At 41.1% G+C, this 12,681-nt stretch overlaps 1 protein-coding gene across 1 annotated transcript; it reads left to right on the forward strand.

Moving 5' to 3' along the window:
* The first annotated feature begins 308 nt into the window (after positions 1–308).
* On the forward strand, positions 309–2,936 carry LOC148029887 (uncharacterized). Its single transcript, XM_087686197.1, has 3 exons — positions 309–1,433; positions 1,961–2,133; positions 2,377–2,936. The coding sequence occupies exons 1-3, from the start codon at positions 576–578 to the stop codon at positions 2,507–2,509; spliced, it is 1,164 nt and encodes a 387-aa protein (XP_087542323.1). The 5' UTR covers positions 309–575; the 3' UTR covers positions 2,510–2,936.
* Positions 2,937–12,681: the final 9,745 nt, after the last annotated feature.

A 12,681-nucleotide genomic window follows, 5' to 3' on the forward strand; every position in this document is an offset into this window, starting at 1 on the left:
AATCCGCATTCCGAACCGTCCGAACTACTCTAAGGCCGTCGGCCATTAGGCTATGCTAAATAGGCCCTTGGGGGTAGGCCGGAAGGATGGTAGGTAGGGTCATGTGAGGGGGGGGATGGGGGAGGTCATCGTTTGTTGTGCCACCGCCAATGGCACAACTTACAAGCACACGCTGCACAAGTGGCTCTTTTTTTTTGTCTGTAGCTTTTCCTGTAGGGGCGCACTGCACACGCACACAGAAGAAGAATAAAGAAAAAGACTCGGAGCCCACCAGCCCCTGATGAGATTTTCTGCTCTCAAAAACCATTTGCCTCAGATTTTTCCTCTCCTAAGCTCTCCATCTCTGTTCCTCGTCTCTGTCTCGTTCTCGCAAGCGGACCCACAAGTTGAGATTTTCTGTGTGCTACACAATATTTCTCTCCTTCTTATTTCCTCAATTGTTGCGAGTAGCTGCCATTATAGATCTGCACTTCTTCCTCTTTGCTTGTTAATTCCCCTCACAGACTCTCTCTCTCTCTCTCTCTCTCTCTCTCTCTCTCTGACTCCGTGACCCTGATCTCCATTTTCTCATCACCATGCTCCTGCGAACATCCTCTGCTCCTGTCCTGGGCTCCTCGGCCTGCCTGTACCCCCACGCAGAAGCCCACAGAGACCTGGACCCCCCCCTCTACACCCCTCCCCTCTCCCTCCCCTCCCCTCCCCCCACCCGCCCTTCCATCGATCTCCATCGCATCCCCCCGCCTCCCGACCATGATACCCGCCTCACTGCTGATTGGCCCCCCGGGATTCGCCTCCAGCGAGCACAATCTGATGGCAACCTTGCCACCCTCAGCAACGGATCTGCCTGCCTCTCTGCTGCAAGGTCCCTTATGCATGCGGCGCATGACGGTGCCGCAGGCTTGCCAGGTTATCATCACGGCCCCCATCAATGGCCCCGCCGCCCCTCCTTTTCTGGTGGTTCTCATCTCGGCCTCGATAGGCAGGAATCTATCCTGGAAGAAGGTGAGACAGATCAGGATCAGATTAGTGCTGATGTCATTCTGAGTTCTTTACCTGAAGAGGTGCAGGCGAGACTGCAAGTACGAGCTGTTCCATTGTCGACAGGCGAGGCTCTCCTTGATAATGCGGAGCCTGCAGTGGGATTTCGGTTAGACGATGGGGAGGTGTACACTAACATAAGAATGCTTCCAGATGGAGCACCCATTGTATGCAATTCTAAGGGTTGCAGGCCCTTAACACCTGCTGAGTGCAGAATGGTTGGACTCTCAGGTACATCAAACTCCACTGATGTACACGATACCATTAGGTGGAAGGGTGAAGGCAAGGCTACTGTGCCTGATGTTTATAATGCTGAGCGTCATTACCAGTCCCTGCTGCAAGAAGATCCTGATAATCCTTTACTTCTGAGGAATTATGCACAATACTTGTATGAGGTAAGCATCTTTGTGTATTATTCTAAGGACTATCGTTGAATTTTCTATTTGAGTGCTTGCTTATCTCATATATACTAAGATCTCTGTGGTGGAGGCTGCTATCATAGAGCTTCTAGTTTTACTGAATCGCACATCTGGGTTTTTCTATTTTCTACCCTCTTGTCTGATTACTCGAAGTTAGTTTGTGTGCACTGATCTTGTCCATGTGTGTCTACGTGAGTGCTTGTGTCAACGTGCCTGTGTGCATGTGCATGTGTGGAGGTGTATGTATCAGTAATGGATGCTCATGAATGTGTGTTTACATGTGAAAGCTACTGTGTCTACGCCAAAGCAGTGGTCAATCAAAATTGTGATTAGCAAGCCACATCTCTGGAATGGGTCGCTCCATCTTTTGTAGTTTGTGTGCCTAGTGCGACTTTTGTTTGCTTCCAACTTCGTGAGCTAGCTGGATGCAAATTTTGCTCGATAGATGCCTGTTGTAGTGCAGAACCAGATGCATGTTTTAACATTTGTCATGAATCATGCAGGCTAAAGGTAATGTACAGAAAGCTGAAGAATACTATGAGAGGGCCATCTTAGCATGTCGAAACGATGGTGAAGTATTATCACAGTATGCGAAATTACAATGGGATGCGCACAAAGATCAAGATCGTGCAGAGGACTACTTTGAACAAGCTGTACAAGCTGCCCCAGATGACTGGTATGTCTTGCAATGATTTGGATTGTTATTTGTGCTCTTTTATTGTTGATGAATGGGTAGTTCTGCTTTGGAGGTGGTAAATCCGTACATCTGCAGGTTGCTGTTTGGCCCTATAATGTAGGCATTTATAGTATTTATAGTATGGAATACTCCCTTGTTTAGAGATTTTTAGCTTTTCACTGTTACTACATTCCATGTGAAGGATGGGAAGATTAGAGTGATGGTCTTTTGTTCTCTCTGCAGCTATGTCTTGGGATCTTATGCCTCGTTTCTATGGGAATCTGAGGAGAACGAAGACAGTGAACCTGCATCTCTTGCTAACCCACCTACCTTGGGGACTTCCATGCGACCTTCACCAGTGGTTGCTTCTGCGTAAAGCACGTGATGCTTATTTGGGCAAGGTCGTTTTGGCATGATGACCCAGAAGCATGGTTTATATTGCCAAGCTGAAGAATTGGGTGTTGTGTATTACCACCTAGGTCAAGAGGCATAGGCGACTTAAAGTTGGGCTTAGTGTATTATCACCTACCTAACTGGCATAGGTGGCTTAATTTGTATAAAGGGGCAGCAGATCTGCAGTTCTAATTTCCTAGTTAATGCAGTGGATTTTCCTAACAGGTTCAATGCAGCTGCCTGGCCACTGCCCTACATTGTGGATGTGAATCAAATCGTACCTTTTGCGTTGCAAGTCGATGCAATGACCTGGAAGATGCTAGCTGTTAATAGGCCTAGGTGGTTGATGTGATTACCATTAAGATGTATACAGTTGCGGAGTCAAATGCAGGTGCTCGAGTTATTCTCTATCTGTAGTACAGTTATCATATGATGGCATGTGTGTATACGATTAGCTCAGCAGACCATGAGTGCACTTGTAATTTAGTCCTGCTGCAGTCTGAACTAAGTTTGGTTGAGGGAATGCCCTGTATACTAGAAATATGTGGGTATTGAATGTAGCTCAGATAAGAAGTGCCCTTACTTGTGAAGCCACTATTTTGATGTCTTCATGGAGATGGCATTACCACTCACCTGTGTACAGAACAATGTGCAGAACTTCACAGCACGGACCGGAGACATTCAGAGAAACAAATTGCGAACATAAAGCTACCTAACAAACTGATAACACAAAATGTGAGATCATAATTGCGCTAGGGGAATCATAGGAGACAAACTTGAATGTTGTCAGAAAATGAGAACCGGCATCCTAATGCTCACGAGTTTGGTTTTGCAAGAAGTTATTGTGGAGCTTTGTGAATCAGTTGATACGGCCCCTTGGCTTGGAGAATTGGCCTTTCAAAATGGACGATTGGAAGATATCAAGTAATGGATATTATGAAGCTACATAATAAGCCAATGACTTTTTTCCATTCATGATTTGATCAGCCACCAGCATGTTGACCAATTGGTGATGAGTTTGTAGTCTAAACGCTAGCTCAAGTTGAAGATTCCATACCTTCGGGCAACGATGAAAGTCACCTTACACAATTTATAACATGATTATGGCTCCACTTGGTTGTGGAGATGGATGTAATAGGATCGCTTGTTAAGAGTTGGAAGTTAAAGGTTTAGGGTGTCCTTGAGCAAGTATAGACGTAAGCCCTTGCATTTAATTAATGGAAACATTTTGTTTGCATCTAAAATTGTAGTGTTTAATCACACACAAACCTACTTGGGAAGATTTGCAAAATAATCTCGCACATGAATGAGCTTTAGTTTCATAGAGGATAATATTTGAGAGATTTGCATGAGTTGTCTTGAATGATTGCAAGCTTGTTTTACCATCTTTATCAATTCTTACTCATAGAATCCCAACTCCAACTCTCCATTACTTATCTCGAGGTATAAAAAACCAACCCATAATTCTTTATCAATTTATCCCACTCTACATCTCCATATCCCACTCTATATTGAAGCCACTCAAAATCTACCATCCTCTAATACATAGCCTTCTTTCACCCCTCTGTTCATATCCCTAACCATTCACTTAACCACTCCCTAATCTAAGCCAAATAACCCTTCATCCTTGACCCAAGTTTTATTTGAAGGATCATGTTCGGTATCAAAGCTAACCATTTGTTTAAGCACTCTTTAATCTAAGTCAAATAACCCTTTGTCCTTGACCCAAGTGTTATTTGAAGGATCATGGTTGGTATCAAAGCTAAGGAGCATTAAAGGAGGAGTGGAAACAACCAAAGGAGTATAAGTTTTGTGATGGCACCCAAAAGGAGCAATGCTAGAGTAGGATAAATGATTGCTAGAGCTATTGAGGCTTTATCTTGATCAATCTAAGCTCATGTGCCTCTTTCAAATTCAAATTTTGTACATTCTCATTTGTGAGTGAATTCTAATAGATTTTGATACTTGAGTCAAGAATTTCCACAAGTAAAACTTGATGATAGGAGTTGTTACAGTGAATCATGTGGTGGGAGGACTTGTTGGAATTGTTGTGTTAAAAAACACACACAGTACATGCTACAAGAAGCTCACTCAAGAATAGAAGAAGAGAGATGGAGATCAAAATGTTTTCTTGTTTCTTTTTCTTTATGATATAATATAATGTACATAGTGTAAATAATATGCAATATAAGGAAAAGTGATATACTAAGTCATAATGTGCACAATTGATTATACTAATTGACTATCACTCTTACTATACCAACTTTGTAGGTAGGTTTAACAAATAACTTACAATAAATGATGACTCAATGGCCATGTTATGAATTATTTGGTGGGGGAACTTGCTTGAGTTACTATGTTGAACACACAATATACATGCAAGAAGAAGTTGTCAAGAACAAAGGAGAGATGAAGTCCAAAGTGTTTTCTTGTTGGTCTTTCTTTCTTCTTTCTTACAAAATACAATGTACAATAAGTATCAATAATACACCATTAAAAAAAGTGATTTACGAAGTCAAATAATATATAAGCAATTATACTAATCGATTGGAGCTAAAGTGATTGACAAAGTTAAATAATATACAAGTAATTATATTAATCGATTGGAGCTATAACTATTCCAATTGTAGGTAGATCTATTGAAACCAAATATATTGAGTGATAAGGTAGTAGTATCCATGTGAGGATCATAATGATCATTGAAGTGGTAAGTGTAGACATGTGGATCTATCTAAACTAGGTGGTCCATCAATGCCCACATGTATTGACCTTGCCATCTCAACACTCTTCTTAAGCTTAATTGTATCTCTGTAACTTTAAGTAAGCTTCAAAATCCTCAAAGATTCTCTATCCAGTGCCTTCATGAAAATTTTAGCTACTTTATTTTGTGTGTTGAGATATCCAAAGTCGATCTCACTTGTAAGGATATTCTCTCTTACAAAATGGTAATGTATCTCAATGTGTTTTGTCTTAGTATGGAATACTAGGTTCCTAGCCAACGGTATACTACTCATGTTGTCATAGTGAATGATAATTGGTCTATGTTTTTGTACACATCTAAATCACCCAATAACTTGCGCAGTCATATGACCTCGCGTCGCCATAGTAGCACCTCTATACTCAACCCATGTATTTGGTAAAGCAACCATTGGTTGCTTTTTCTTGCTAACCATCCTAATACTAGGAGAACATGAATTCAATGGTAGATTTTCTATTAGACATGCCACCTACCCAATTTGGATTGGTGTACACAAATATTTATAATCCTCATCTATCTCATTAAAAAGTTCATAATGTAATGTGAACTTCACCTACCTCAGTATATGTCTTACTATATCCAAATGAGGTATCCTAAGTACTTTCATAAACTAACTCACAAGCTCAACATCAAAATGTAGCTCCAACCTTGTGATGGTCATATAGATTAATGTGATCATACCATACTTGGATAACATCAAGCCATGTTGTCTTTGGAATAGCCATATACATTTAGCACATATGATTACCTGAATTCTAAGAATTTACTTTAGCTCATCTAAATCCTTCATCTCAAACTTATGCTTCAAAAGGGCTTTAACCTTAACAATCACATATAATAATAGTCATTCACATAGTTAACTATGACAATCAAATCTACATCACCTTTTCTCACATAAAGTGAGTGGTTTACATACGAAATATAAAAGCCAATGTTAACAAGATACTCTTCAATCTTGTCACCATACTTTAAGTGCTTGCTTTAGGTCATAGAGCACCTTCTTTAATGTTCATACATATGTGGGATACTCTAGATTCTCATAACCTAATGTTGCTCCATATACATCTCTTCTAGGCATTCTTCATATCCATCTATTGTAAACTCTAGTTGCCAAAGCAATTGCACATTTAACACAACTAGATTGAATGTCTCTTCATAGTATATACCATATGTTTGTGCATAGTCTTTTGAAACCAATGTCTCTCTCTCTCTCTCTCTCTCTCTCTCTCTCTCTCTCTCTCCCATTGGTTTTTAAATCATAGGTATAGGCTAGCTTAGCTTTCCATACTAATGGAGCCAATATTGTAGGTAGATCTACGTAAACCAAATATAGTGAGTGATAAGGTAGTAGTATTCATGTGAGGATCATAATGATCGTTGAAGTGATAAGTGCAGACATGTGGATCTATCTAAACTAGGTGGTCCATTAATACCCATATGTATTGACCTTGCCACCTCAACACTCTTCTTAAGCTTAATTATATCTCTGTAACTTTAAGTAAGCTTCAAAATCCTCAAAGATTCTCTATTCAGTGCCTTCATGAAAATGCTAGCTACTTTATTTCATGTGTTGAGATATACAAAGTCGATCTCAACACACGAAATAAAGTAGCTAACATTTTCATAGTGTAGCTCTAACCTTGTGATGGTCATATAGATTAATGCTATCATACCATACTTGGATAACATCAAGCCATATTGTCTTTGGAATAGACATATACATTTAGCACATATGATTTACCTGAATTCCAAGAATTTACTTTAGCTCATCTAAATCTTTCATCTCAAACTTATGTTTTAAAAGGGCCTTAACATTAACAATCACATTGTTGCTATCACATATAATAATTGTCAAGATTGTGGAAGAGAAGGAAGGAGTCTCACTTGTAGCTTTCTTACTTGCACAATGGGGGAATACACACAAAGGTGGAGGCTGAAAACAGTTTTCCTCTTTTTAGTTGTGTAAGCCAAAAGAACTCAAATACAAAGAAATAGAAGAACCCTATATATAGGTCTCAAACCAAACTCAACTAACTAAGGTGGCATACTAACTGAGCCACGAACTAGAGTAGATAAGGATAGCTATCATGTAGCTATTATTCATGGGCGGTGTACCAACCGCATCTGCAACTAACAAGTCGGTGACATAAATGCACAACGGTCACCCTGGCATATCAGGAGTGGAGCTCGATATCTCAACACTCCCCCTCGAGCTCAATCCCAATTCCTGCACACCAAGCAGGTCTCTGAACTTGCGCAACTTCTCTGCGCCCAATGCCTTCGTAAATATGTCAGCTACCTGATCCTCTGTGCTGACATAAACTAGATCAATAAGACCTAGTAAAACCCTCTCCCGCACATAGTGATAATGCACCTCAATGTGCTTTGTTCTAGCATGATAGACTGGGTTATTTGCCAAGTGTATACTACTCATGTTGTCACAATAAATGACAACTGGCCCATCTGTAGACTGATGCATATCATAAAGTAGCTTATGCAACCAAGCTACCTTACATGCAGCCATTGCTGCACCCCTGTACTCAGCCTCTGTGCTTGACAAGGCAACTGTAGGCTATTTCTTGTTGCTCCAAGTGACTGCAGCACTCCCAAAAGAGAACACATATCCACTGGTAGATCATCTATCATAAATACTACCAGCCCAATCAGCATCAGTGTATCCATGCAGCTGTATCTGAACCCCAGTCTCATAAAATAGTCCATACTGCAATGTGGACTTCACATACCTGAGTATGCGTCTAGCCGCATCCAAATGTGGTTTCCTTGGAGCCTGCATAAACTGACTTACCAATCCAACAGCATAGCTCAAATCTGGCCTGGTAATAGTCATATAAATCAAGCTTCCTACTATGCGTCTGTACATAGTAGGGTCTTCCAGAAGCTCACATGCATCTGCGCTCAGCTTCACATTATGCTCCAAAGGAACTGAAATAGGCTTATAGCCTGTCATCCCATATTTGGACAGCATGTCCAATCCATACTGCCTCTGCAAGAGCTGTATCCCACTTGGTGATCTAATCACCTCAATGCCCAAGAAATAACGCAGCTCTCCCAAATCCTTCATCTCAAACTTCTGCTTCAATAGCATTTTCACATGAAGGATATATTCATCACTGTCACCTGTCATAATCAAATCATCAACATAAATGACAAGTAACATAATACCTTTCTCTGTTTTTCTCACATAAAGTAAGAAATCTGCCTTGGAAATCTGAAAGCCAATAGTGACAAGATACTGTCCTATCTTGTCAGACCATGCTCTAGGTGCTTGCTTCAAGCCATACAAGGCTTTCTTCAACCTGCAAACAAACTCAGGATGAACAGCATGCACATAACCTGGTGGCTGCTCCATATAGACCTCTTCTTGCAAATCACCATGCAAGAAGGCATTCTTTGCATCCATCTGATGTAAAGACCATCCCTTTGATGCAGCCATAGCAATGATTGCTCTTACGGTTGCCATCCTTGCAACCGGACTGAATGTTTCTTCATAGTCAATGGAATATGTTTGTGCATACCCCTTGACTACTAATCTTGCCTTGTATCTGTTCACAGAACCATCTGCATTGTGCTTCACCTTATAAACCCACTTACAGCCAATTGCATTCTTACTTTTAGGCAAAGGTACCAATTTCCATGTAGCATTTGCTTCCAAGGCATCCATTTCTTCATCCATGGCTTTCTCCCATTTTTCTTTTCCCATGGCTTGGTCAAAAGAAGTGGGTTCTGGTTCCTGTATCACTTTGACCATATATGCATAGTGAATGGCTGTAAATCCATCATATTTCAGCCTATCCATAGGATACCTAGCTCTGGTAGACCTGCGCAAAGTAGGTTCACTCCTAGGTGCTCTCAAAACATCCCTGGTCTTCCTTACTCCAGGTGTAACAATAGAAGGAATACCCAACTCATCATCAATGCTCTGTTCTGAGCCACTGGATTCACCATCCACATAAGAGTGACCTGCATTCACATCAAACATGGGCTGATCTACCTTCTCTTTTTCTTTTCGTGATACCTGCATACTACTATCTGCATTGCTTTGAGAAGATTCTCCTGATCCCAATCTGCCTGTCCATGGCGAAGAATGTGAACCACTGCTAGAGGATGCTCCAGGTCCACTAATATCTTGTGATTGCTGCTGTGAATTCTGTGCAGCATTACCATTTTGTGCATCTACATTATCAATCACATTTACTGGTTTATACCAGCTACTCATCTCATCAAAAACAACATCTCTGCTCACTGTAAACTTACGAGTAGAAGGGTTATAGCATCTATACCTTTTTTGCTACAGAGAATAATCAATAAAGATGCACTTCTCAGCTTTTGGATCCAACTTGGATCTCAACTCATCTGGCACATGAACATAGGCAATGCAACCAAAAATCTTCAAATGAGAAATATCTGGTTTCCTACCAGTATACCTCTCCTCTGGAGTCATCCCATGTATTGCTGCAGTGGGAGTCATGTTCATTATGTAGACTGCTGTAGCAACTTCTTCAGCCCAGTAAAAATCCGGCAAGTCTTTTTCATTGAGCATGGCACGAGATACCTCTCCAATATGCCTGTTTTTCCTTTCTGCAATTCCATTTTGTTGTGGGGTATGACTGCATGAATATTGCTGCTTTATGCCATGCTTCTACAGGAACCTTGCAAACTCATTTGAGAGGTACTCTCCCCCTCCATCTGACCTTAGGCATTTTATTTGCAGGCCTGTTTCTTTTTCAACCATAGCTTTAAGAGTTTTGAAATGCCCAAAAACTTCACTTTTCTTTTTCATAAAATACACCCAAACTTTTCTGCTATAGTCATCAATAAAAGTGACAAAATAATGACAGCCTCCAAGAGATGCAGCTTTAGTAGTCCACACATCAGAGTGGATTAATTCCAATGGCTTTTTACTTTCTTGAACATGTCTAGGAAATGGTTTCCTTGCCTGTTTTCCAAACTGACAGGCTTCACATACCTTATGCATTTCTGTAACCTTGAATTTTGGCAATCCTGCAACAATATTTTGGACATGCATTGATTTAAGTCGCTGTACATTAACATGACCAATGCGTTTATGCCAGATATCAATATCTGCAACTACACCGGTCCCATGTGCAAAAATTGCTGCACTCAATTCAGACATGTCTGCATCCAACGTAAACATTCTGCCCTTCTTCTTTCCTTTTGCTATCAAGTGACCTTTATTTTTCATATCCTCAACAAAGCATCCATGAGGATTAAATCTGACCTGCAAGCCATGCTCAACCATTTGACCAATAGAAACCAGATTCTTGGTGATATTCGGGACATGAAATACATCGGACATGTATTTCTTTTTCCCATCCTGCATAGACAAAGGAAATTTTCCAATCTGCACAATAGGATGTGCAGTATCATCACCAGTCTTCACAAATCCTGGTTTTTCCATTTTCCTTGCATCCTCCATCCATTCTGCATGACCTGTCATGTGGTTTGATGCACCTGAGTCAACATACCACACATCGTTGCTTTCTTCTGCACTTGTCATAGAATTGTTCATGTGCTGCACCATAAACAAATGCTCATTTCTGTCATCACCTTGTCTACTAGAAGATGCATAATTTCCTTGTTGCAGTTTTCCATTCATGATGTCATTCTGCTTTTTATAGCAGTCTTTAGCCATATGACCCATTTTACCACAGTAGTAGCATTCAACATTACTGTTTGCATTTTGGCCTCTTTGCCATCCACCACAACCTCTTTGGCTCCCCCTGCCTCTAGAGTTACCACGTCCTCCTCCATAGGACTAGTTTTCTTGAGTCTGCTGCATATTCTGATTTCTACCACGGCCTCCAAATCGGCCTCCTCTACCTCTGCCTCTACCTCTTCCAGCATTTGACTAGAAGAAAGTTTCTTTTGAAGCTCCTCCTGAAGAAGATGCACCACCATTTCTTTGCTCCTCAGAAATTAGAAGAGCAATCAACTCCTCAAAATCAAAAAATCTTTCACGAACTGAAATGGATGTCCGAAACTGTGCATAATCCTTTCCTAGACCATTCAAGGTCACAGAAACTAAATCATCATCTTCCACTGGCGACCCAATGGAAGCAAGTGCATCTGCAATCTTCTTCACCTTCATGTGGTAGTCATTGATGCTCATATTTTCTCTTTGCACATTATACAACTCTCGCTTGAGCTGCATTTTCCTGGCTTGCGTATTTGTGCTATACATTTTTGACAAAGTATCCCATGCCTTCTTTGGCATATTTGCATCCTGAATATGCACAATCATAGAGTCTGAAATACTGATAGACAGCCAGTACATAACTTTCTTGGCTCTCTCATGCCATGCTTTGAATGCCTGCATTTGCTGTTGATTGGGAACATCGGGAAGAACTGGTTCTTCTTCATTTCCTGCAACAAATTCCCAATATCCTTTTCCCATAAGGGAATTCGTCATTCTAAACTTCCATGCTTGGAAGTTGTTCTTGTCAAGCTTTTCAGTTACAATCTGTGAATGCAAATCAGACGCCATTACAGAATACTGCAAAAAATTATGTCACTGCAGAGAACACAGCTTCAGCCTCACAAGGGCAAATCTGCAAACCTGACGAAAGTGGTATTTAACCACACAGTCACTTCCTAGTGACGATTTTGCATCAACAGGCAACAAGGATGATTTTGTAACTCCCAATGTCTCTGCGCACAGGCATACGATGCAATTTCTATAGTAACTTTTCACCAACCTGTAGAACAGTGGCTGCACAGCATAAAACTGGGCCTTTTCCTGAGTGCGTGCAGAAAACTTCCGCCTCCAAAACAGGCCCCGAAATGGCCTCAAATAAAAAAAACAGTTGCCAAGGGCTAAAGCCCTTACCCGTAGCATATACTGCCCTCTTGCTTCACCGCGAAGGGCATCTCAACCTGAGACAATACACTCTTGCAATTTTCGGCTGTGCTACCTGCAGAGATCTGCTCCCAAAACAGAAAATGAAAGCAACACTGCTCCTCTTACCGGAACACCGCGAGCTTGGCTTGCTTTCTTGAGCTCCTTACCACGAACAAGGCTCTGATACCATGTCAAGATTGTGGGAGAGAAGGAAGGAGTCTCACTTGTAGCTTTCTTGCTTGCACAATGGGGGAATACACACAAAGGTGGAGGCTGAAAACAATTTTCCTCTTCTTAGTTGTGTAAGCCAAAAGAACTCAAATACAAAGAAATAGAAGAACCCTATATATGGGTCTCAAACCAAACTCAACTAACTAAGGTGGCATACTAACTGAGCCACGAACTAGAGTAGATAAGGATAGCTATCATGTAGCTATTATTCATGGGCGGTGTACCAACCGCATCTGCAACTGACAAGTCGGTGACATAAATGCACAACGGTCACCCTGGCATATCA

Source organism: Lygodium microphyllum, chromosome 10 (genome assembly GCF_053477565.2).
Source record: "Lygodium microphyllum isolate KBCC chromosome 10, Lygodium_microphyllum_v1.1.10, whole genome shotgun sequence".
Classification (NCBI taxonomy): domain Eukaryota; kingdom Viridiplantae; phylum Streptophyta; class Polypodiopsida; order Schizaeales; family Lygodiaceae; genus Lygodium; species Lygodium microphyllum.

Excerpts from the sequence above, each read along its gene's own strand:
- LOC148029887 (XM_087686197.1), top strand. The coding sequence starts at position 576 with ATGCTCCTGCGAACATCCTCTGCTCCTGTCCTGGGCTCCTCGGCCTGC. Across the intron at positions 1,434-1,960 it reads ATGCACAATACTTGTATGAG|GCTAAAGGTAATGTACAGAA; the intron begins GTAAGCATCTTT and ends TGAATCATGCAG. Across the intron at positions 2,134-2,376 it reads CAAGCTGCCCCAGATGACTG|CTATGTCTTGGGATCTTATG; the intron begins GTATGTCTTGCA and ends TTCTCTCTGCAG.